The sequence below is a fragment of the Drosophila pseudoobscura genome, chromosome 4 (genome assembly GCF_009870125.1).
Source record: "Drosophila pseudoobscura strain MV-25-SWS-2005 chromosome 4, UCI_Dpse_MV25, whole genome shotgun sequence".
Lineage (NCBI taxonomy): Eukaryota > Metazoa > Arthropoda > Insecta > Diptera > Drosophilidae > Drosophila > Drosophila pseudoobscura.
In genome coordinates, this window is record NC_046681.1 from 11,104,538 (window position 1) to 11,130,409 (window position 25,872).

Sequence of the window (25,872 nt, forward strand, 5' to 3'; positions counted from 1 at the left end):
CAAAAGAAAGGGTATGGAATGGATCAACATCCAAAAACAGCCAAGACAAATGTCGAGGTTCGCGTGTGATGAAAATATTAAGCAGAAGTGGATATTAACTTCCATGCGTTGCACTTTCTGGACCGTTTTGACCACTGTCCATACCCTCTTTTTCCTCCCATGATGTAGCAAATGCGTAGTTACCGTGTAGTTTCCATGTACATGGTACGTGTAAAGTAAATTGAACGAAACACACGCTGCGACAGCCGCCACGCTAGTGAAAAAACGAAAAAATTGCACTTTAATTTAGAAATAACCCGAAATAAAAGTTCGTAAGTGGTTTTACGACTTGCGCTGCGCATCCCACAACATTTTGATTTCTTCAAACGAGCTAGACACCGACGAGGAGACTTTTTCACTTGGATTACACCGCGCCAGCAGCGGAAGGGGAAGGGAAAGAAGAAGAAAATTTAACATGGCCGAGGACTTTGATGTTGAGGCAATGCTCGAGGCGCCGTACCAGAAAAACGTAAGTTACCACTCCATGCACACAAGTATTGAAGTATTGAACATTAAATTAAGCCAAAACAAATGGTTTGTACCAACAAAATGAAATTATTTTCACTGCGAAGAAAAACAGTTACTCTACATGTATGTTTGTATACTTCTTTTCTACATAGACACCCACATAGCGCGCGCCGTTCGTACGTGCATTTTGTGTTTGTATGTAAGTCGTCGTCTCGGGCACACACACACACACAAGCGTATACATATGTATATATATATATGTGCATTCAATGCATACTAAGTGGCGGCCGCTTGTCTTAAATCGATTTTTTTAACCTAATTTTTCTTTCATAAATGAAATCGGCAAGCGTAACACTGCAGAGCGTGATTCTTTTTTTCTCCATAAATTTTCGTACCTTGCACCCACACACGGAAAATAGTTTTCCCGCGGCAATGTGTGTGCGTGCGAAACTCTGTCAGTTTGTGGGTGCATGTGTATGTATGTGTTGTTTACTTTATGCTGTGAGACATTTAACGGTGAACCCAGGGATGTCCTGAAGTGGGGGTACAGTGGGTGGCATAACATAACAGTGGGCAAAAACAATTTAAAAACGGTCTTTAAAACTTTTCTCTATTTCATGGATACATTGTACGGACTGTCACGGATACTTTCAGCATTTTCTTCAACCTGCTATATGCTCAAGCGTTTTCATTAGCTTATCTTATCAGTGTAGAAATTTTTCTCTGCAGCTGTTTTAAATTGAAATGAATCGGTCCCAGTTCTAATTAAAACAGATAAGGAAAATCGTAAGAGCTCATGGCAAAGAGTTCTGTCTAAACTAAAGAGTAGTACTAACGGATTTGGGCATTCTTAATCTATTAACAATCTCTCTTTTGTTCTATCATTTTATGAGGTTTCGGGGGGAATAATACCTTAATATATGAAAATCAATTTTATATTATGATTCCTATAAAAGGAAATAATTAAAAATATAAAAGTTCTCTAAAGCAAAAGATATTCTCGTCACCAAGTTAATTGTTTATGACCAGGCGTTTTTTTATACTTTTTATTTAAATTATATTCCCAGCTCTAAAAAAAACAGAACTCGGGAGTTTCCACACTTTGAATCAAATTGAAGTCTTTCTCTTCTGATATAAGAAGTTTATAAACTTCCCGTACCACAAATGAATCAAACTGAATTCTATTTCTATTCAACATTCTCTTATTTGTCCATTATACATAGTCCCCCCAACCACCGCCCCACCTATCAAAAATATCAATACTTTTATGTAGATTGAATCAGTCTGCACAATCTTTGAGTTGATTGCTCTTATTTCTCCCTTTCTCTGCTCTCTTAACACACAACTTCCCCAAAACCAACCAATCAATCAAATCAATGACAAAAAAAATTACAAAAAATTTAAAAAACAATGCTAGAATAATCCTGAAGGGTGAAATGTCTTTGCAGAGAATCGTATAAGCTCAATATTGTTGCTAGAGATTGTTTTGGTCATTCTAAACACAAAAAGCTGGAGACCATTTGGTAAGTTTTGAATGTGCCACAGAAGCTGCGAACAAAAAAACAAAAATCAAACGAAAAACAAAAACAAAAAAAATATATGTACAAAAAAAAACAAACAACAACAAGAACAAAAAAGAAAAGAAAAAAAATGAAACCAAAACATATCTAGGAATTTGTTTGGTGTTTTTACAAAATACTGTATGATTTGTTTGAGTTTGAGTTTATTTTTTTTCTCCACACACAAAAAACAATTCCAATTTGCAAATTCTCGTTACTTTACTGCTTTTTTGTATATCATCCAATCAAATGAAACTGAACGTGCACTAAATTTCAGATAAACTCTACCTAACTTGTCTGGGGCAGCAGGCAGCACTACTACTACTCCACTCTACTACTACTCTCACTCACAAAAGACAGACCAGATTGAAAGAAAGTCAGAGTCTCTCTAAAAAAGAAAGCCCAAGCCAAGCCAAACAAAATATATAAGAACACAAAAAGAACAAAACTGAATCCGTGAAAAAGTAATAAGCAATTTCTATACACCATATATAGCATTATCATCTTGTACTTATATAATGTCTATGTCCTATATCTATGTGTAGACGATGTCTTCTCTGTTGAGAACCAAATCAACCAGTACCAAAGTCCACCTCCACTACTCCACTAGCCAGCGCTAAAACAAAAGAAAAACCAAAGCAAAAAACTGAATAAAAAAAAACAAAACAATTCCCCAAAAACCAAACCGTGAAAGGGAATCGAGAGCATGAGATGAGAAATGATGTGGAGACAACATTTCTCGCGCGTCGTCGTGTGAAACCATCTTCTGATCTGTGTGTGTGCCATAATATCAGCTATATATATATATACCCACCAAATATATATACTATATATCGAAACTATATTGTATAAGATCTCTCTGTCTCTCTCTATATATATTTGTGTACTTCTATATCTCTCTGTCTCTCTATTATGGCTATAAATTGGCAATGATCCCCCATGATCATTGTTGACTTAAGCATTTCTATTTTATATACTTGCAGATACACAAAAATTTAACTAATTTACTTTGATTTGCTTTCTCTTATTCAAAAAAAAAAAAAAATAATAATATATACTAAAAAAATATATATACGAAAAAAAAAATGTTACGAAAACTGAAAAACAATATATCATGAAAAACCAAACCAATGATATAAATCGAAAAATCAACCAACATCAAAACCAAACCAACGCGACAACAACGTAACGTACGAATCCACAACAAAAACCCCACCCACAATCCACAAAAAAAAAAACCAAACCAAAAAAAAATTATTAAAAATTATATGTATGTACATTATTGCTTGCGACCGATCCCCCAAAACCAACCTCTGCCCCCAATCCCATCCCATCCAAATCCAATATCCTGATTCCTGATTCCGAAACAAAACATACAAAAACGAAACCTATCTGTGTATAGAGTGTCAGTGCGGGCAGCGGTGGACGTGGAGGACGCGGGCGCAGCGATGGCAGTGATGACAGTCCCAGAGGCGGCGGGGGTGGTCCGCAGGCGGAGATCAACGATGGTCATGCACACAATGGAACACGCAACGGCGGCAGCAGCAGTGGCGGAGGCGCCAGTTCAAACAAAAAGCCAACGAAACGATCTCGGTAAGATTTTACAAAACACTGCAAATATTAGTGGCATAACCACTGAGAGATCTCCCTTTTGTATTGCAGCAGTCGCAGCGGTTCGCGTGATAACAAATCGAGAAGAGAGCGTGGAGATCGTGGCGATCGCGGTGGTGATCGCAGCAGTTATCGCGACAAGGAGAAAGATAGAGAGCGGGATCGCCATCGTGATGCTGGCAAACGTCCTGGCAACGATCGGGAACGGGACAAGCAGGAGAGATCACGTCGCAGTCGATCAAGAGAAGAGCGCGGCGGCGGCGGAGGAGCAGGAGGCGCTGCCGATGATCGTCGTGTACGCTATAATGATCGCGGCGAGAGAGATCGCCGCTCTCGGGATCGTCGAGATGGCAGTAAGCCCATACAGCGCGATCGATCCAGGGACAGGCGTCGACGCAGTCGCTCACGTGAACAGCCGCGCAAGCGACTGAGTCCTGTACGTGAACGCAAGCGTAGTCCTTCGCGACCAAGAGATAAAACGTAAGTTTATAATATAAATATGCAGATGTAGAGATGTTCCAATACAATCCATTGAATCCCCTTTCCTTCCCACAGCAGTACTCGGCGTCGTGGCAGCTACTCACCCCGCCGGCGATCACAACCAAATGGCGGCGGCGGCGGTGGTGGCGGCGATCGTACACCGCCCACCGAGCTGAGTCCCGAAGAGCGGGATGCTCGCACTGTGTTCTGCATTCAGCTGTCGCAACGTGTCCGGGCCCGTGATCTGGAGGAGTTCTTCTCCAGCGTGGGCAAGGTGCGCGATGTGCGTCTGATTACGTGCAACAAGACGAAACGATTCAAGGGGATTGCCTACATCGAGTTTGAGGATCCCGAATCGGTGGCCCTCGCTCTGGGCTTGTCCGGCCAGCGGCTGCTCGGCGTACCCATTATGGTGCAGCACACGCAGGCCGAGAAGAATCGCCTACAGAATGCAACGCCTGCATTCCAGCCCAAGAGCCACGTGGGTCCGATGCGCCTGTACGTGGGTTCGCTGCACTTTGATATCACCGAGGAAATGCTGAGGGGGATATTCGAACCATTTGGCAAGATCGATGCTATTCAACTGATCATGGACACGGAGACAAATCGCTCTAAGGGATACGGATTCATTACGGTATGTTTTGGGTATATAATATCTAGAGATTCCACTTCAATAAACTCTTTTGATCTTTTTGCAGTACCACAATGCTGAAGATGCCAAAAAGGCTTTGGAACAATTGAATGGCTTCGAGCTCGCTGGACGTCCCATGAAGGTGGGAAATGTGACCGAACGTCTGGATATGAACACCACCTCTTTGGACACGGATGAGATGGATCGCACTGGCATTGATCTCGGCGCCACAGGACGACTCCAATTGATGTTCAAGCTGGCAGAGGGAGCGGGTCTTGCAGTGCCCCAGGCGGCGGCCAATGCGCTGCTGGCCACAGCACCGCAACCGGCACCGGTGCAGCAGCAGCAGGCGACACCATCGATAGCCACACAGTGCTTCATACTATCGAATATGTTTGATCCGCGCACGGAGACGAATCCCACCTGGGACGTAGAGATACGCGACGATGTGCTGGAGGAGTGCGCCAAGCATGGCGGTGTGCTGCACATCCATGTGGACACCGCCTCGCCCACGGGCACCGTATACGTAAAGTGTCCGAGCACAACGACGGCGGTGCTGGCGGTGAATGCGCTGCACGGCCGGTGGTTTGCCGGACGCGTCATTACGGCCGCATACGTGCCCGTGGTCAACTATCACTCAATGTTTCCGGATTCAGTGGGCACCTCCGAATTGGTGGCACTGACGCGCAAGAACACCGACGACGATTGATGGGAGTAGAAGAACGAATGGAAAGTTTTTATTCTTCGATGTGGATGCAACACGCTCGCGGTATATTGTTATTATTCGTTACAAAAATCATTTTTGGTCAGAATATTTGCGATTTTTTTCAAAGACTTTTCAACGCAAGCTGAAAACTAGGGGGCACATATTAAAATACAATTAAATACACTTACAAATATATTTAAAAAACGTATAAATTAGGCATTCCTAACCACGCCAAAATGCGATATACCAATTGGGGTTTTTAATTCAGTAAAGCAAACAAATTACATTTTTATGTGTGAAATAATCTGAAATAATACGTTTTCAATTTGAATTTTAAATTTGTTTAGAAAATCCATAATTGAGATACAAATATTTTAGTCCGTCTGAAGATGCTGCAAGGTTAGATCTTTGACTTGGATAAAGAAAATTAAAATAATAAAAATTGTACTTTAATATCACCAAATATTCCTCTTTGAATCACCGCCAATCTCCATGTAGCGTTATCAAAGCAGCAATATATAAAAAATTAGTCGATTATTAGGCCGTCATAAAATAAAACAATTGTACAAGAATTTTAGAATACAAAAAAATCAAAAATAAAAACAACGGAAAGCAACAACAAAAGTCGTATTGAATTTCGAGCAACGATAACGATTAATCAGTTTCGATACATTTACTCAGGATGGCCATTTACGATATATTATCTGACCCACTTTTCTGTCGAGTTGAAAGTATATCGTATATCGGTATGTAGTAAAGAAAGATATCGTGGGGGTGAAGGGGTGGATGGATCCGCAAAAAGGACTATTGTTATGATTTATTATATATTTTCCGCTGCTAAACTTATGTTCAAACTGTTTAAATATAGGTTAATTGGAATAAGTTCGTCTTTTCATCGGTAAATATACGGTATATTTCGGTATATTTCTGAGCGCCAGAAGGGTGCATTTGATCGACTATCGAAACAGACCCACTCCTGCAACGAAAAAATGAGTTGTAATTATAAAAAAGGATATGAACAACAGGCAAAAACAGCCATAGCAAGGTTCCGTAAGAACCTCACCTCGCCTGTAAGGACAATATATTTTGTCTTCAATGTATATTAGGCAAAAGAGGTGGATTTCACGTAGGATGCGTTGCACTTTCTGGGCCGTTTTGCCCACTGTCCATACCCTCTTTTTCCTCCCATTATGTAGCAAATGTGTACTTTCCGTGTAGTTGCCATGTAGTGTAAATGTAAACTTTGACAAATCTGGCCGAAATGGTCGCCGCGAAACGCTATTGAAAATCTAGTTAAATAATTAGTTTAAATTTACACGCACACAAACACAATTCGCAGATAGTATATTCTAATAGATCAAGCGACAAACAATTTTCTTTTCAACCATTGACGAGCGCGTTGTGCCGTGCGGACTTAGACGAAAATTCCATGTGACGATTGAGTTTCTCGCTTGTACGTGTGCGTCGTGTGTGTGTGTGTGTGAAAGCAGCACACGGTGAAAAAATGGCAAACACAATCACACAGCTACAACAAAATGTAGGTATCAGAACTAGCAACAACAATGCCAAAACATAGCATGGACAAGATTGAAAATTCAATAATTTGATGGCCTAAGTTGTAAAGGTTAATTTCGTAGTACGGAATGACTATTATGAAATTCGTGAGAGAATGAAAACAAAGTGTAGTGTAATGATGACCGCAGTGCTTCATAACGGGAGTTCAAAATCACAATACACGCACAGCTGCGCCCACGCAACATTGTTGGTGTGTGTGTGATAATTTTTGACCTCCCCCACGCAGCATCCCCACCCGACCCCCACCCGTTCTAGTGATGGCCCAGCTGATTCATTGGGGTTAGGCAATGCCTGCTGCAGCCAGAGGAATACCCCTTAAAAAATAAATCATATAAAAAAACTAGAAACGATGCCCATCGTCTAATGACCCTGCCCCACTGGCGTTGCGGCTTATATAAGTGAACGGTACTAATGGCCTGGGCTGTGTGTGGTGTGTGCATCTGTGTTAAGTGTGTGTGCGTATGTTAAATGAGTACAGCGTGAAAATAGCCCAAAACAAATTTGTGGGAAAAAGAGCGGCATCGCAAACGCAACTTTAACAAATTTTTCGTTCTTTTGGCAAGCATTTGAGGGTTGTCGTTTGCTTCGAAATTAATTTTAGAGCATTATGCCATCCGCTTTAGTTTCCCCGTTTATTTTTTGTGTATTTTTTGCTGCTTGCCTGTTCTTGGCTGACAATTGCGCGCTTTACGCATTCTGGCGGTACGTTTTTGAGGTTCGCTTGGCAAAACGAATGAAAATTGCTTTCCCATGTGTGAGTGTGTGTGAGAGCTCTCTAGAGACCGAGAGAGTGCGAGTGTGTTTGACAAGTTGGCTGGCAGCGTCATCGACATTTGCAGCGCTGCCAAACTATTACCGTTTACCGCCGCCGGTCTCCCATTCACGATTCTGTTTTGTTGTTATTTCTGTCCATCCCCCCTTTCTCCACCTCCCTGTCTGCCTTTCCCTATATGTAAATTTCTCTCAACATTTTTCTATTTTCTGTTTTTTTTTTGCGCCCCGTGTTACGCAATGCAGGCGGACGTTCGACGAACTGCAGCGTAGGAAAAAGTAAGAGTCTAGTAATACGACTATAGGATACCCTGGCTATGCTAAGGGGATTCTATAGACCCACCTATAGGGACCTCCTATGGTGAAATGTAATATCAGACATTTCATTATCCAACCGTGATGGGTGTTGGTAGATCTTCAGATAATAGACAGTAGCTCTCCAGCTCTTATAGTCCCCAAGATCCAGGTGTCAACTAGTACAACAGGCAGAGGGAAATATGTCTAGATTTTCCCGGTTAGGGTAGGTATAGATGGTTTCCTGGTTCAAGGCCCTGACACCGCTCAACCGGTTTTTGAATGCTGATAAAGAATAATAGTAAAATGTCCGCTCGAGGGGTGGGAAACGCTTCCTTCTGTGCATGGCATGGCATACCTTTACATAAACCCTAAATACCCCTGAACCCCACGAATACCAGGTATGACTTTAGGCGTTATCATTTGGGGTGTCTTTATCGCCAATTCTGACTAGAGGGAACACCCGTAAAGCCTCTTGTCCAACAGCTGTTCCTGGTCTCCTTCCCTCGGGGTCCCATTGTCGTCGTCACATGCTTCACAAAGTTCAGAGATTCAGTGGTCATTCGCTTTGTGCGTCATGGTTCCACCGCAGATTGTGCGAGAGAATTGCAATATTTAACTCCAATTTGCACTCTGTTCTCTCCTGCTCTCCCGCTCTTTTGGTTTGTGTGTTGTGTGCTTTTGTTTATTGTTTAATTACACCTTTTGCCTCTCATTTTTTGATTGCTTCCCTTCCGAATTATTATCACCACAACATCACACAACACTGCTTATGGAGTGCAGCGGACGGGGCTCTTGGCACGTAGTCGTATCTATTTTTTCCAGTTCACTCTTTTTGGGGCATCTATCTCTTTGCTGTTGGATTCTGTGTGCTCTTTCGAGTACTCAATATTTCAGCTCTTTTGTGCTTTTTATCGCGACCTCGAAACTCCAATATGACTTGCAGACTCCGTTTAATCAATCATTTGTGTGGCTCTGAGAAATCAGTTGAAGCCAGAAAGACGCTCTGTACGCATCGTTAGCCATAAAAAGTGGGGCCAGGTGTGAGATTAAAGCTTAAAAAGAGGCTCCACACGATGAAAACTTATAAGAAGGGCAAGAAAACTTGTCCAAATTGTGATAAATTAAAGAGACTAAAGACTTGCACTATGCAATCATATACGGAAGGTTCAGTTGAAGCTCGTAAGACTTTCTTTAGGCAACTTTAATAATAAAAGTGTGACCAGGTGGGAGATTAAAGCTAAAAGGAGGCTCTACACGCTGGCATTTTCCATTCAGAGTGTCTAAAAAGTTGAATTAGTTTCAGACAAAGCTTAACAACAAGTGAAATATGTACTTAAATGTATAATTTCAACCAAAAACAATCGGAAATATAGAGCTTTATATCTTATACTGAACTTAGTAGAGAAGTTGTTCATATATAACGTGTAAATAATGTAATAATGCTACAAAATTCAGAAGTTATGACTAAAAATTATATTTCAAGATCTTCTAAAAGTTTTCAAGGTGTAAAATATACAATTTTCGAAAGTTCTTTCCTCTGAAAATGGTGGGATTTTAAAGAATGAAGAATGAATGGCAAATACTACTATCATAAATAGTGTTTAAAACTTTTAAGCAGTTAAATAAAGTTCTACAAAGATTTGTAACTATTTTCCTGCCCTAAAAACTGCAACGTGTAATGAGGTCTTCCACTGAGAATTTCATAGAAGTGATCTCATATTACACATTCGTGTGTTTCCAATACTATGTAGAATACTTTCACGAGTGAATGGATGAGTGGGAGACTTGGCGACTGCCAATTTAGTAGTTGATAAACATTCGGGCGAAAATCCTTTGACGTTTCGCTAATATTTATAGTATTAATAATCATTCACTTTTTTTTCTGTTTATCAGCAAAAAGATAAGCAATGCCCGCGGCTACGGTTCCCGTCCGTTCGCTCATTCGAAATGAAATCATGAAAGGCAAACAGACAGCCAAAAGGTGGAAAAAAAACGTCGCTTGGCAGCTGGCTTATTAGTTCCATGTGATTGCCAGACAATTAACACTACACATTCTCTCTTTCTCTCTTGTCATTTTAGTTGAGCGACTAACTAGCTAGAAACTAAAGCAGCTGGCTGACGACGAGACGAGAAGCAGCCAGCAGCACACACGAGGACTAAGACATACTCCAAAACAGAGGATTCCCCCCAGGAATTAAAACCAAGACAATACTATAATTAGAGATCGTTTCAACATTTAATGCTATCTGCAAGATTGGGGGCCAATGGCGGCCAAATGCCGCTCAGTCCCTCCGCCCAGGCGACGCTCAGCAAGCACCTGCCCAAGCTCCAGACGAAGCGTCTCATGCAACAGGCGACGGCAGCAGCAGCCGCCCCACCAAAACCACAGACCTGCGATGCCAGTTGCCTAACCGGTAGGAGGATATAACCCGCTAATTCTCATAGCCCTGCTAATCGCTTAATTGATGTTCATTTTTGCAGAGCTGTGCAGCAGCGAGAATCTGCCGGAGGTGGAGATATTTTCATTGCTGGAGGAGCAGATACCCAAATACAAAGTTCGCAATGATTTCCTAACAAATTTCTCGGGCTATGCGAATGAGGATTGGTTCGTGCCCGCCCCAGCGCTGCCGATACCAGCGGAGGGTCTGGGCTTGACCAAGGATCAGACTAGAGAGTGCCTCAACTATTTCCGTGAGTGTTTTGTACATTAAACTAGCCCTAAAATAGATGTAATGGAGGAATATCCAAAAGTCGTCTTATATCTTTTTGTTTTTAATGGCCCCCCGTTCGCGCGCTATTCAATTGCTCAATTAATTTGAATTTATCAGCGGAAGCCTCTGGGCAGTCGGCCTTTGAATCATATTCGGTTTGTGTTATACCATATACCATATACCATATACTAGATGTATATTCCATTGAGTCTTGTATATATATATCACTATTTGGTCATGCTTCTCGTGTCAGCAACAGGCGGAATTTGCTTAGAGCTGTCATCATTCTGCCATTTCTTTGTTTTCTAAACTTTTTCCTTTTTTTTATGCTTTTTTAAGCATTTTTCAAATTGTTTATCCAAACGTTCCTTTCAGGCAGAACGCAATTTTCTTTTATCTACGCAAAGAAAGTGGATTAAAAATAAATTGCGAAATATACTAGATTCCAAATTGTTTCTTTGTTTTTGTTGCACATGTCCGTGCCGTTTTGTTGTCTCGAAACGTTCATAAATTTTGTGACACTTATGCGAATTTATTTTAAGAGATCGCTTAGAAGTGTTTTGAAAGATGTTTATTCATATTTCGAACAGAAACAAATTGAAGATGATTTAATTGCTTTGTAGATTTCGAGAGAAATTGATTGATTTATTTTACACATATTTATAACAAGACAAAGACTGTGCTGTTTTAAAACTATAAATCTTGCAAAATTTCAAAGAAATTCTGTGCTTTATTTTGTACAGAAATATATATACAAATTTTCCAGGATATTTTTATTTATATAAACACCATAGAAAAGAAAAACTATTGCGTAAATCACATTCAAATTTGGCGCCCATTTAGTTACCTTCCAACACTTGTTGCAGTAGACAGTGTTGTTGAACAACAGCTGCTTGCCATTCACACACATGTGCTCACAGTTTTGACGAGCAATTGAGCATTCCGCTCTCTTTTGAGTGTGATTTAGATCAAGCGCTCTCATAAACTAACAAAGCACTCAACACAAAAACTCAATAAAGAACCAACAGTCCGGTTCTTGGTTCATTTGAGTTATTCCGACCTATTGGCGCTCCAATTTGACAGCTCCAAACAGCTGTTCTTGCTCCCGCCCGGCTCCATCCGGCAACGCCGAGCATTTTCGTTTCGGTCGCCGGGAGGAATGTTCCGCGTGCATGTGTGTAAAAATTTCAAAAGTTTAACCAAACGGCGGCGCCGCGTTGCTCGTCTCAAAAATTGTGATTGTGTGCCAAAACGAAAATGTAAGCGGCGGCCTGCTTTAATAAATTACAAAAATAACACAAAAATACCCAGACACAAGTGCAAGTGGTGAATGCAGAAAATATGTGTGTTTGTTGGCAGTGAAATTGTGCGTGCGCGCGTAAAATGATTGCCAAAAATACACTAGAGAAATATGTGTGCCAAAGGCACAGCCAGGCGCAAAATCATTAACGCAAAATTATTAATACACTTTTGGTTGGATTATTCATATGTGTGTGCCAAAAACAAAATCGAAACACTTGGAATTTCTCCAAGTGGAAGATGTTCGTGCCGTCATACAAATTGAAATTTATTTTTAGGACAACTACAACTACCATAAGCTTTTTTCATGAGTGTGTGTGTGTGTATGTTTCTTATATTTCTTTTATTTTATTTTCGCTGGTGAATTATGTAGGAGAAAATTGTTGCTGTTGTAAACATTTAAAAGGGAGCGTGTTTAATGAATGGGTTCTGTGGGTGGCGGCTGACTCTTACATTGAGTTTTGTGCGGTTCTGTGTGTGTAAGGCCATGGGCAGGGCTATTCAGGGCAGGGCTTGCCCCGTCTGTCAGCTTAATTTGTTCTTGTGTTTCCTCTTTACGTATTATTGAATGTGTGTACGACGTCGACGACGACGTCGTCTCCAATTTGTTCAATGCACGCTCTTTACATAATCGCTTTTCCATAAGCAGCTCTATTTCGTCTTGTGCTTCGTCTCCTCCTCCTCCTCGTCTGCTGCTGATAAGGAGCGACATTCGTTTCGGTTCTCCCTCTCTCTCTCTATCGGAATTTCCCGTCTGTCTATGGCATTCCTCCTCTCCCCAAACCTCATACCCAAACAGCTGTTGTGTGCGTGTGTTTGTTGAGTAATTTTACCATCTACCGTTAGGCGAATGCCGCTAGTCCAGTTCTTTAGCCGGTTATCCAGCACTTGTTTGGCCTGATTGATCACCATTATCATCCAGTGGGTCTTCCGCATCAATCAACGGTTTATCTGGCGTGCTAAAAAAAAAGCGTTACGTTGATTATAGTCGTACTCTCAACACTCATCAAGTATTTCGCAGAATATTAACCGCAAAAAGTCACATACGCGCTGGGTGCTAGGTGTTTGTTCACGCGTGTGATATATGAGTGTGTGTGGGGTTCCATTGGTCAGTCATCAGGGGTCTTCTTGCTTATAGTTTTCATTTGATGTGGTCGCTAGAGATACCTTTTGCAGTACAGCTCTTTATTGCTCAATCTGTTCTTTGTTCAAACTATTCTACTTTTGTATAAAAGTAAACCATCATTAAATAAACAACTGTTATCGGAACCCCCCTAATGCTCCCCGCAAATGTTATTTGAGTGTGCCTGTAAGCTATTGGGCACATTAAATGGCCACTGCCCAGGTAATAATCTCTCGCACAATTGTGCTTTTATTGGTGCTAAGCTTCTCCCAAAACTAAATGGCACAAATTTGTGTCAGGTACGTTTGTTAAAGCCCCAAAGCTGCTTATGACCCGCCATGTTATACTTCTTGTGGCGAAAAACCCTATCGAAATGGACGCGCAGACACAAATGGTTTACATTTTTCTTGGTTTTGTGTTTTGTTTTTTTTTTTCTGCTTTCGGGGTGACATACTTTCATTGCGTCATTTCGCAACACTGCACCTGAAGCCGTCACATATTTGTATTTGTTTTTGCTGTTGGCTTTTGCTATTTCTGTGCCTCTGGCTCTTTTTTTTCTCGTGTCTTGTGTGTCACTGGCCTATTGGGGAGGACATTCACATTGTCCGCCCGATAATTAGTGCAGAAAAATGTAGTGCAAAGCGTTTTTTATTTTGTTATATGATACAACAATTAAATAGGCTGTCATTCAATATATATTTTGGGCGGACATTGACTTCCTTGATAGGGATCATGTGTTTATACTCAATTATACTCATGTATCAATAAAACTATTAAGCTTTATCTCCTAGTATATGCTTTCTTTACTTTTCCCCTGCTTTCGCTTTAAATCCCATTCGAATTAGGCAGACATTGAACTTGTTGGCCAGTGTTGGAGAGTGTATTTTGCATCACAAATTAGTTTTATTTGCTGTTTATTCAATTCATCATTTGACAGCTTTATGAAAGTGCTGGTCAGGGTTGCCTCCCCTGCCTCGCTATTTATTGAACAAAAAATGACTGCGACTCTTCCCCCGCGGTGACCATAAAAATGCTGCTTAAATGCACCCAACTTTTGCCATTAATTAATTACAAACAACATGTATTTTTGTGAAAGTTGATGTGAACCAAATACATTGCAAAAATCTACGAAAAAAATATATTTATATGTATATAGAAAAAATAACACCGCCAAAAAGAGTTTGTTACTGCTGCCGTTTTCGTTTCATTTTCGCGTGTACGAATTGATTGGCCTTTTTTGTAGTATCTGTTTATTTTTTTCCGTTTTATTTTGCTTTTCCCTCAGCTATTTATTCAGTTGTCTTTACATAATTACCCCAAGCCGCCGTTGGCCCGATCGTTGGTTGATTTTTTCCATTTCATTTCATATCTTTTGTCAATCAAGCAATCAATTTGTGTGGATTCTCATCGGTGCTCATTTTGTCATATGCTTTATTATTTATCTATGCGATAAAGTAATTTATTCATAAGTTTGTGCCAACCTGTGGCTCTGTCCGTGACTCATAAAATGCATACAAATGGAAGCTACGCTCTGTGAATGTCGATGAACCTCTGAGATCGACGGGTGGACTGGGTCTCGAAACGAGGTTTAGTCGCTTTCAACTGCAGGGACGATTACGCTTCTTTTTTTTCCCTGTGAATCAACGCAAATCCGAGAGACATTTATTCGAATAAGTTGAATCATCTCCTCCTCTTAGTTTTTTACTGCTCTTCTCAGATTCTGTTGTTTAGGTTGAGTTGGTAGCTCTTTTATGTTGGTCATCTCATGTTTGCCGTTCATTTGGCACAACCGTTAGCAGTCGTTTCTAGCGCAGATCTCAGCTGTGGGCTTCAATTTTCTTTCACTTTGCTGCCTGCTGCCTGCTGCTAGGCATATAAATTATGATCGAATGGCTATTGAGAGCAGAGAGGCATTTATGGACCCGGTCCAAGGCATTGCCTCAGAGCTTCTTAAGATGCACTGATTCGTTTGCCCATGTAACAGGAGCAGCATTCTGGGGGCCCAACCCACACGACTCTGTCTGAAGGTATTCTCTTTGGTTGATTTACGACTTCGTCCCGAAGACGACTACGACAACGACGACCTACGTGATCTTGGCCATGCTGGAGGGATGCCTCGCTTGGGCTACCATCAAAATGCATCTCATTCCAGCGGCGAGTCTAACTAATTTATGGAAACGAGTTTTATGTTCCGACTTTTCTTCGCTGGGTGTAGTGCTAGCCACTAAATCTCCAACATGATACCCACAGTCTGTCGTCCACTCTTGCGGCTGGGTGTCGTGGCGTTAGGACAGAGTTTTGAAATATTTGTGATTTTTTGTCGGTCCCCCCATTGTATGTTAATGAATGAGAGTTATGTGCATAAACATATTTGCAATTTGCCATTGTATTTTTTTGGTAGATTGTGGAAACTAACGTTTGCCTAATAATACGACAAAACAAAAAGAAATATAGCCTATATACTTATTTCGATAATTGCAATTCCGGTCGTAAAGATAAAGATATCTTGGGGTCTAAGATTAGATGAAAGACTGACGGTGTTTAGTGTTTAGTGGCCGGGCAAAAGCGCAAGACTAAAGCGGAGCGGGTGTTGGCAACCCTGCAATCGATCGACAAGCCTGTTAAAGCCAACATTAAAGGAACATGTTATTTATTTGTTTTCGTAATCGTACTCGATAATAAATATATTTTCCTACTAGCCAAATAGCTCTACATAAAATGTCCAGTTAAACGTTAATTGTGTGTCAAAGTGCGTGTACAAGTTCGTGTGAAAAGTTTGCGTACAAAGACCATGCAAGTTCATCAAAATGCCACTCCTAAATACTGTATTTCGAAGTAAAAACAATCCACAAGAATCATCAACACAACACCAGCCAAATGGCAGCCAATGTCTGCTCAAGAGAGTCGACAATCTGCCCATCATTGCGGAACAGGACGCAGATGACTATGTCCAGAGTTTCGAGAATGGAACTCTATTGAATAGCACCCTGAGAACCGAAGATGAATCACTTATCGCCAGCAAAACCAGCTCTGCCCTGCAGCCCGATGAACCCCTCAATGCCACAATCTCGACAAAGCCTTCGAATTCCAGCAAAAATTTCGATAACACCTATAAACTGCTGGGCAAACATCTGGAGACAAATTGCCAGCGTACGGTGGAGAAGCTGCAGGAAATAAGCGGAGGCTCAGAATTTGACAGCATCTCCAGCTCCTGCTCTTCCATGTCGGCGATTGTCAATGGACTGGACCCGCCGCCCACGCGACTGGAACTCGAACTGGAGGCAGTCGATCGCATGCGTTGCATTGTGAGGCAAATGAAGTCCGGGCCAAAGACCACAGATTACACGATCTGCGTGTCTGTGCGTTTGCTGGCCCTGCTTCATGATTTTGCCGCGAAGGGGGAGAGCAAGAGCAGTATTCCGGGGACACCAGCACAGAGTCCCATCACGGGTCCCGTGGAGGCGCCTCTGTTTGAGCTGCCGCCGGAGCTGCTGCAGGCGGCCAGCTCCTGGGAGCTCATGTACTATGCCTCCAAGAATGTCGATGGCAAAAACTGTCTCAAAGTTGTGCGCAGCCTGTTGACAAATAAAGGTAAGACCTAAGATGGATAGGAGAATAATTACCAGTAATTGCATGGCCTTTTTCGGTTCGATTATACCTGATAATTGTTGCATTTATTTGCACTCAATTCTGCTCTTGTAAAGATAAACAACTCTAGTGGATAATTGACTATGAGATAATCGAAAATGGCAACGATTTGATAACTGATTCAATTTCGATAAGTGAGACTGCTTCTATTCCTTATATAATCTAATAACACTGTGCCACTAGTGTACATTCAGGGAGTATCTTTGTAGACCCCTCACAGCTTACAGATCATTCGAATAGGAGGTACATATTGGGAATAGTTTTACCAGTTCAGGAACACCCTTACTGGAGCCTTTAAAGTTTATATAGATGTTCAATCTGGAAAGACAATGGGGTTGTCCAGTCTTTTAAATTAAAAACCACTTGCTATCTTGTCTGGTCGGTCAAAAGATCATTGATATTATAAGACCTACCTATTTTGGTATTATGGTCTCACTTTTCCTGTAGTACCAGGGGGAATGTGTCATAGCTCTGATGGAAACTTTCTGTGGATGGCTTAACTTATCGCTGAAGTGCAGCAAATGGCGAGGCCTGCATATGCGTCGCGTTTTAGCCTTTTTTTTGTTAGCCCGAAGCGTATCTTATCAAACGATTATTGTATTCCCAATTAATAGATTTTGTTGTTTTACTTTTGGCCATTTGTTTGACTTCTTTCTGTCGTGGTGGACGTGTGGACAAACACGACAACCATAGGCCCGGCCCGGCGGTATATTTTCGCCCATTTTATGCCTTTTTCTATTTTAGACTTTGTATTTGTTTTCCATTTTCTGTTATTGATCGTGAGGCTCTGTCATTAGAGCCCCTATATCGTCTGTCTAATGTTGATATTTGTACAATTTGTTAGGGAATTTCTCTCTCCCATAATCTTCTAGGCTTTTAGCAAGTTCATTAGAAAAAAACTATTAAAATTCGTTGAGCGACGACAGAGAGACCACATGATCTCATCTTGTGGTCGCCAAGCGACTTATCAGCAAAAGTTTATAATAATTTTAGTTTTTGGTCTGATGAGAAGAGGAGCTTTTTTCTGGCCCCTTATCAAGTGTTTGCCAGGTACATTATCGTTTCGCATTGGATCAGGGGAAAATGTTTGACAATTTATAGGCAAAACACCTGCCCCTCTTGCGAAAATCCCATCATTGAAGTTCTATTAGCGTTAAGCGGCCAAAAAAAAACGAAGAGCCATTAAATGAGTTTTTATGACTTGCAAAGCAATTAAACTTAATTACTTTCTTAATATAATGAAAGCTTGAAAGCTTTCCAAAGATTTTATAGTATGCCCCAGCACTTGGGGTTCCCTTAGAGGATCGTTTTTTTCAGTTACCGCAGGGCTATCTAACAATTATACTATAGCACTCGAGATTAGATGGGCGGTGGAGGGTGGGTATATTCAATAAATATGATAAGGTGGCTAGATAAGGACACATTGTTGTAATTAAATATGGTAATATAGGTGCCAATTTCTACGGTCCTTTAATGGCAGCAGATCAAACGTTTATGCCAACTCTGGGGCGCTGTGTTATCTGTATAATTTATGGTGATGATTTACCACTTTGAGAGGATGAAATGTATGGGAGGGTTATAGTAGGTGAAGATATAAAATAATGCTAAAAATATTAAGAGTACTTGGGATCCATAAATCGAAGATTTGTATATGTTTAGGTTTCTAATAGGTTCCTCTATCTTTAGAGTTCTCTGCTCTCTACTTTGGTTAATAGCTCGCTAAGATCCGTTAATGGTCTCAAAGAAGAACATTCTTCCATCATAATAAACATTTTATTGGGGTCTCAATATAAGAGGATGCAATAATCATCATCATCAACGACAGGTCTCACACAATGCGCCATCACAAATTACATATATCCGTTCTTATATATAGGGTATATAAAAAAAAGAGCTGTTAACCGCAGACGTAAACTAATTGAGTTTTCTCGAGTTTATGATCCCCAGCGAGCACGTGCTGTGCTACACTTTTCGTTCCACAAAATCCCTCGTAACTAGAGCTTCAATAATTTTAAATTGCAGTCCGAAAGAATTGTAATTCGGGTACTGACCTCCTCACCTCACTAATCCATCAGCCAACTATCCCACGCAAAACTCGGGAGATCTTCTTACCTGATTTTGGTGGAAATTTTCGTGGAAATTTGTCTCGGTCTTGTACGCGGAAAATTACCCACGTAGTTTTTCGCGCCCTATTCATGAATGGGATTAGGTTTATGTGGAAAATGGTTCCGGTTTTAAGTTGAAGTTTTACGATCATGCTGTCGGCTCGTTCATCTCTACCTGGTAAATGGGAAACATGATATATGGCCAAAGATAAACAAACAATCGGCGACGGTTTTGCGCGTTTATCCGCTTCATTTGCATGGAAAGTTTCGTGTTTCAAATAGGTATGCTTTGCTGGGTAGGAACTATGTAACAATTGTCACTGAAAAAGTTTAATTTGCTGTCCCTAATACTAATACCATTTGTTTTACGCAGTATCACGTTGTCGAACCCCCTCCGTTAGCACTATTCTTACTTTATCTATGCTGGCAATGCTGGCACGCATTGTCTGAGAGCCGTTCTCTTGCTCTCTCTCTCAATTCCTCATTTGTGGGGAGGGTAGGCGGATTCCAATACAATTCCAAATTCATTCACTCTCAGCGCCAGTTCATATGAACGGAAACTGACTCAAGCGAACTTGGAACCGAATCAAAGCAGTCGGAACCAAGCGAAGTCAACATCGCGCTCGGACGCTCATCGGATTTTTTTTCAGACTCGCTTTCGTGTATCTGTAAAATTACACAATTTGTGCGAATTGCAAAAGGTTAAACGCAAAAGATAAAACAATTTTGTGAAAATTGTCAATGCAAAAGCCATAGGAAACCCCATTGTGTAGGTGAATGTGTGATTAAAGATGATTTGAGCAAAAAACAAAATTGATAAATTGCAAGCAAAAGGCAAACACACAGCGAGCGACGCAACACGCAAAAAACGCTGAAGGAAAAAAAAACCCACCCGTGGCCCCTTGCGAGTGTATCTGTGTGTGTGTGTGACACTGGTGTGTGCTCCGTCACGAGTTTGGAGCGCAGTTTTTGTTGTTGTTGCTTTTGCTTCTTTAAGTCTTCTTCTTGCTGCCTAGATTCGAAGTTATTCACGTTTATGGTTAATGTCTCTCACCTTTGGACCTGGAAAGGCCGCGATCAGCCTTGCGGCGGAAATTAGATTTTGTTGTGAAGTGAAGTGAAACGGGGACGGGGAAGGCCTGAGAAAGAGTGTGAGGGAGAAGCAGTGATAATTTTTTGTGAAACATGTGAGTCCAAGAGTCGTTTCGTAAATATTCCATAGAATTGGCCAAAAACTGTTTTCCCAAATGCCATTGCCATTTTCATTTTCATTTCCCTTTCACTCTGGAAAAACGCCTTTTACCGCAAATGCTGCGCTGCTGCTGCAGCGACTGTCTCTGTCTCGGCCTCTGCTGCTGCCGTTGTTGTTTATGTTCAGCTGCCTTGTCTGCTCTGCCGGGGTTCTCCTCAGTCGCTGCTGGCGTCGCAGCTGTCATTTTGTGTGTGTGCGCTGTCCAAGCAAGAAGTCCTCTCTGAGAGCAGAGAACGAACGAGCTAAGCTGCGCTAATGGCTAAAAATACAAGCAACAAAAGATAACATTGACTAGTCAAGCGAGGTTTTTGGTAGAAATCTTAAAATAATAAATTAACGAGCTCGAAGCGTTAGTGCGCACACTCCCAAAAAAATGAAAATAGTGGGTGGCTTACAGAAAGAGAGTAACAGCCAAAGAGCGTAACAGCAGCGACTGAACTGGAGAGCGCGCGCCGCCATCGACATAACAGTTATTCAGTTTCTCCTGTGACTCTCTACAATTCGCATTAATTTAGCAATTAATTTAAATGTTTTACATTTATGAGCATCAGTGTGAATGAAAAAGCGAAAAAATAATGAAAAGCATGTGACTCACAAAGAGAGAAAAGAAAACACACAATTGATGGAAAAAACAACAACGACGACAACCAAAGGGACCAATCAACCCCTGCCCTGCGCCCCACCACCAAAAAACACAAACACAAGCGACAAAAGTGCCTTGGCAGAATTTCTAAAAATGCTTTAAAATTACATAATACTCGCACAACCTGAGAAAGGGAATCAAGCAGAAAACCGATCCCAATCGATTAAGATACTTAATTTAAGCAAAGAATGCAGCAATTTCCTCTGTGACTAAGTAAAGAACAATCGCAATAGAAACAAAAAAAAAACCAAAGAACATGACGCACGTAAACAATGCAGAAGGAAACGCTGAAAGGGAGATGATGGAGATGGCAGATGAGCAAGAGAGAAACAGGGCGCCTGCTGCTGCCGGCAGCAGCACTGTTCATCAACAGCATCGATTTTTAGCCAGAAGCAGCAGCAGCAGCGCCAGCACCAGACAAGAGGGTGTGAGGAGAGAGGGAAGCTGTGGCGGCGTCAATGCTGTTGGGGATGCTGCAACAACAGCGATAACCTGCTTGGAAGACTTTGCCTTTGAGGCATGCCAAAACGAGGCAACCACAAACGACTGGTCGCAATTACGCGACGACTTTTGCATCATGGACGATGAACTTGAGTACGAGGATGAGCTGGAGCTCTCCGTGGGGAGTGGTAGTGCATCGGCAGGAGGAGGACTGGGGGACATATTGGAGCAGCAAAACGAGCAATTGCTAATGGAAGGTGGTTAAACGCTTCTTCTTGAGAATAATAACAGAGCGCGCTCTTAGTGGGCATGGCAACAACAGTCTGTGTGTGTGTGTGTGTGTGTGATCGATAGATAAGAGAGTGAGCGAGCAACGCTTTGCAACACTGTAGCTACGATATAGCATGCCTTGATCAACACACAACATTCTGTTTGAGTTTTAAAATTAATATTTAGTATTCTTTGGCGATCAAGGAACTCAGATCATACATTTATTTTTTGAATATTCCAGTTCTATGCGGTAACCGTGTTAGCCAGATGACGCGGGCATACGATGACATTGAAGCCGTGACGCGTCTGCTGGAAGAGAAGGAGAAGGATCTCGAGCTGACGGTGCAGATTGGCAAGGAGCTGCTCACACAGAATAATGCACTGGAGGCGCGTGTCACCGATCTGGAGGCTGATCTCAAATCATCCAACGATGATCGCTCCCAACTGCTGCACGAGCTGCACAAGAAAAACGAACTGATTTCGGTGCTGACCAACGACGCAGATGATGGTACAGATACGGGTAGGATTTGCACTCGGAGAATGTCTCGGAAGTAGTATAGTAACAGTATGTATATATCTTCCCCCCGTAGAAACCCCCACCATGTCCAAGTCCATTACGTTGGACCTCCTCCAGCGAAAGGTGAACAGTCTGCTTGACGAGAACAAATCCCTCAAGTGCGAGGCCACACAGCTGGCCCATCAGACCGACGAAGTGGAGGAGCACGAACGCCAGCTGATGGCCGACATCGGGGCGCAGCTGCACGACGCCAACTCGCAGTACGACAACCTCAGTCTCGAGTGCGAGAGGCAGCGCGAGGAGAATCGCCTGCAGCATGAGCAGATTGTGAGTCTGACGGCCCGTCTGGCCGAGGCCGAGATGCGGCTGCATCAGCTGACGCAGGACAACGACGAGCATCTGTCGCTGCTGCACGTGACGAAGGAGAACCAGAATGCCCTCGCCCTGGAGCTGGTGGAGTTCAAGCAGCGCTACGAGGAGGTACTGGCCCTACTGCACTCGGCCCAGGACCAGCTGAAGCAGCAGCGCAAGCGATCCCAGCCGCAGGCTAGGAGCTCGTTCCTGGGCGGAATTGGAACGAGTGGAGCGGGCGGTGGCATGCTGATGCCGGATTCCCTGAAAAGCGAGCTGATGAATTCGTCGCTGTATTCGGAGAACAGTCTGGACTCGGGCATCTCCGGGGATAGCCAGCGGACGGATCGTATAAGTCGCATGATGATGCATATGCCCGGCGGCATGGGTTCGTCCGGTGTTGGTGGTGGCAGTATTTATGCCGGCTCGGGTGTGGTGCCGCCCTACAAACGCGTCTTTGACACGGTCCGGTGTGCCGGCAAGAGCGGCAACTACATGGACAGCGGCAATGTGTCGATGACCACCCTGGGCGCCATGTCAATGAGCAGCTCCTCCGGTCCGCGCATGGCCTCCATGGCGTATCCAGCGGGCTCGTACTATCGCGGCGGTGGCAATCAGTCGTTGGGCGTTAAAACTCTCAGCAACGAGAGCCTCAACTCCCAGTCCGATGACGGTTATCCAGCCCAGCCCTCTGGTGTGCCAGGAGCCCCCGGCGCCAGGGAACTGGAGGCGGCCCTCAAGCGTCTGACGCCCGGTGAGGTTCTGGCTCGGCGCGCCATGCTCTCCTACGCTCCGATCGGCACCTACAACTACGATGAGCCCACGATGCATGGCGGGGCGGGTGCCTCGAATTCGAACCTACCGCTGGGCGTTCGCACTCCTGATAGCATCATGTCGACGGGATCGTCGCGAATGAGTGCCTCCTCCAACAATATGTCCGCCTCCATGACGCATCAGTGGCGTCTTCCAGAGAAACTGCAGATCATTAAACCGATGGAGGGCTCCCAAACCCTGCATCATTGGTCGCGCCTGGCCACGCCCACGCTCAGTGGCCTGCTGGACGAACGTCCGGGTGTCACCATTCGTGGAGGGCGGGACCTGGAAGATCTGGGCATGCAGATCTACACGCTGTCCGACGTCGAGGAGGATGTCAGCGAGGAGCTGCCGGGCAAGCAGTTTGAAGCGGCCGGCTCCACGTTCACGTACACGACGAGCGTGGTTATGCATCCGGATGATGGATTCGTCAACGACCTGTCGTTCTTGTCGCAATCGCAGATGTCCTCGCGCATGGCCTCCACATCGACATCAAGACAGCCAAGGTAAGCGGTGATCCCAGTCTCCGGGGATGCCTGGATTGCCGAGAGATCCGCCATTCTAATGCTTTTGTTTAATTTTCTTTAGTTGTCCCGCCACACCCCGTGCTGGACTCTCGCGCAAGAACTCCTGCTCCACGTTCTCGGTGAACCTCGGTCTGGCCGGAATGCTCAACGAGCGGGGCATCAAGGCAGTGACGCCCAGTGCCTTGAATACGCCCGCCGGTCCCAACTTCTCGCCCACAGTGACGCCCTGCAACAGTCCGGAGGGTTCGCCACCGCGCTGCCAGTCCCCCGAGCCACTCTTCGGCCTGCTTTCGTCGGGAGCGGATCTGATACGCCGCAAGATTGTGGGGGATCAGCAGCAGCAGCATAGGAGCAGCCTCAGCAAGCAGCAGCAGCAGAAGATCATGCTGTCGCATCTCGAGAGGCGCGCCCTTAGATCACTGAATCTGATCGAGAAGGTGGAGAGCATTGGACTGGAGAACATAATCAGCGCACAGCGTGGACTCGGAGCGGGCATTGCGAATCGCAGCAGCTCGCCGATGAGCAGCGGCAGCCTCCAAAGTCTCCACACGAGCAGCAATAGCATCGTGGATGATATACACTTCGATCGGGCGCAGATTAAGGGTGTCCTGCACCGTGGATTAAAGTCACCCACTCCCACATCATCAGCAGCAGCAGCGATAGCTGCAACGACGGCGAGTAGCAGCACCAGCGCCTACAACAGCGATGACAGCGACGATCAGGGTCTGATGATGAAGATTAGGCCCAAGGACACATCGACAACAACGAAAGCGGCTGCGGCTGCGCAACAGACGGACGGAGCGAGTTGCTCGACGGGAGGAACAGCACCCTCCACCAGCACATCCAGCGACACGCGAGTGAAGCAAATGCAGCGCCAGAAGTCGCGACGACAGCTGAAGAACGGCATGGCCAACCAGCGGCCCGATCTGGGCACGATTGATGGCGGCGGTGGAGGCAGAGTGCGTCCCGATTTGGGCAGAGTGGCAGACAGCAGCGGCGCCAACAAGACGTCCGCGTCGAGGGTGGCGGCCAGAAGGGAAGCGGCGGCGGCCAGGGCAGAGGAGGAGGAGGCAGCACCGCAGACCATTACACAGGCGTTTGTCGGTTCAGTTAGTTCCTTGCTGTTTGGCCGCAAGGGCGGGTGGCTGTAGAACGAATACCATTATCAGATGATTGTCCTTTACCTTTTAGTTTTAAACTTGCTCTGGACTATAGTGTTTACTTTTACGAAACGAAAGCGCGAGTTTAGCATTAGTTTTTTTTTGTTAAAGCACAACGCGAAAACGATCTTTTGTTGGAGTCTGAGAACCGATTGTTCTCAAGTAGCAGCAGTGCCCTCCCCCCCAATGCCTGTCATCGCCACCTAATGAAACACTGGAGCAAGAAGAAGGAGATAAGGATTTAGTGTTTGTAGCTGTGATTTGTATATACATATATAAGATGAGAATGTGTTTAAATTTAGTAGTTATTAATCAAGTACTTCGCATATTATTACGATGATGTTGTTTTGCTTCAATTTACAAACAAACCAAACGATGGCCAGTTGTTTTTCGTCTAAAACCGATTTCCAAAGCAGCTATATATATTTTTTATTTTTACTTGAACTTTTGCCAATTTTGTATTTATTTTCCCCTGTGTTTACCACCTAACCGGAACGAGAGCATAATTATATCATACATTTAGTTATTAATGAATGGTTTAATGCGGATATGGACGTATTTCGTATGGTGCAAAACTTGTATATAAGAAAAGAACGAAAGGAAGGTGGAAGCAAATGGAAAAGAGAGAGATCAAATTAAATCAAATCAATCTGTATGTTGGAAATGTGGTGTTAAGCAAAGAGGTACATATATTTTTTTACACGCATATGTAGTTTACGTTTTTGCTTTTCCCCCCCACCACACAACCAAAAAACCTTATATATATCACAAAAACCTATCGCTTTGAATCGTGTACTCTATATATACTTTCGGTGCTTTGCGCACTGCCATACGCAAACAAAATACACAAATTGAAGAACTGTAATGAGAAACTA

General features: G+C 43.4%; 2 protein-coding genes and 2 long non-coding RNA genes across 11 annotated transcripts; 2 read left to right on the top strand and 2 right to left on the bottom strand.

Moving 5' to 3' along the window:
- The first annotated feature begins 156 nt into the window (after window positions 1-156).
- On the top strand, window positions 157-5,800 carry Caper (RNA-binding protein 39-like protein Caper). Of its 4 annotated transcripts, none has more exons than XM_015179982.2 (6): window positions 164-311; window positions 375-508; window positions 3,469-3,659; window positions 3,729-4,157; window positions 4,233-4,791; window positions 4,856-5,800. In XM_015179982.2, the coding sequence occupies exons 2-6, from the start codon at window positions 455-457 to the stop codon at window positions 5,495-5,497; spliced, it is 1,875 nt and encodes a 624-aa protein (XP_015035468.2). In that variant the 5' UTR covers window positions 164-311; window positions 375-454; the 3' UTR covers window positions 5,498-5,800. The 4 variants fall into 4 exon arrangements, 3 of the variants coding, with proteins under 3 accessions (XP_015035468.2, XP_033235280.1, XP_001357388.3); XM_033379389.1 differs by having other exon boundaries at window positions 164-307; XR_004469040.1 differs by lacking the exons at window positions 3,729-4,157; window positions 4,233-4,791; window positions 4,856-5,800 and adding exons at window positions 1,956-2,030; window positions 2,344-2,530; window positions 2,612-2,841 and having other exon boundaries at window positions 157-508; window positions 3,050-3,559.
- LOC117183913 (uncharacterized) lies at window positions 5,610-6,756 on the bottom strand. Its single transcript, XR_004469043.1, has 2 exons — window positions 6,667-6,756; window positions 5,610-6,470 (listed from the first exon to the last, which is right to left on the bottom strand). It is a non-coding gene; the product is annotated as an uncharacterized lncRNA (long non-coding RNA).
- milt (trafficking kinesin-binding protein milt) lies at window positions 6,714-25,756 on the top strand. 4 transcript variants are annotated; one of them, XM_015179981.2, is made up of 6 exons: window positions 6,714-7,031; window positions 10,217-10,551; window positions 10,619-10,828; window positions 21,871-22,149; window positions 22,220-23,816; window positions 23,899-25,441. In XM_015179981.2, the coding sequence occupies exons 2-6, from the start codon at window positions 10,377-10,379 to the stop codon at window positions 24,986-24,988; spliced, it is 3,351 nt and encodes a 1,116-aa protein (XP_015035467.2). In that variant the 5' UTR covers window positions 6,714-7,031; window positions 10,217-10,376; the 3' UTR covers window positions 24,989-25,441. The 4 variants fall into 4 exon arrangements, with proteins under 4 accessions (XP_015035467.2, XP_015035466.2, XP_015035465.2 ...); XM_015179980.2 differs by lacking the exons at window positions 6,714-7,031; window positions 10,217-10,551; window positions 10,619-10,828 and adding exons at window positions 11,982-12,107; window positions 15,970-16,861 and having other exon boundaries at window positions 23,899-25,752; XM_015179979.2 differs by lacking the exons at window positions 6,714-7,031; window positions 10,217-10,551; window positions 10,619-10,828 and adding an exon at window positions 19,685-19,792 and having other exon boundaries at window positions 23,899-25,756.
- Window positions 11,984-13,671, bottom strand: LOC117183912 (uncharacterized). Of its 2 annotated transcripts, none has more exons than XR_004469042.1 (2): window positions 13,195-13,671; window positions 11,984-13,106 (listed from the first exon to the last, which is right to left on the bottom strand). It is a non-coding gene; the product is annotated as an uncharacterized lncRNA (long non-coding RNA). The 2 variants fall into 2 exon arrangements; XR_004469041.1 differs by having other exon boundaries at window positions 13,178-13,671.
- Window positions 25,757-25,872: the final 116 nt, after the last annotated feature.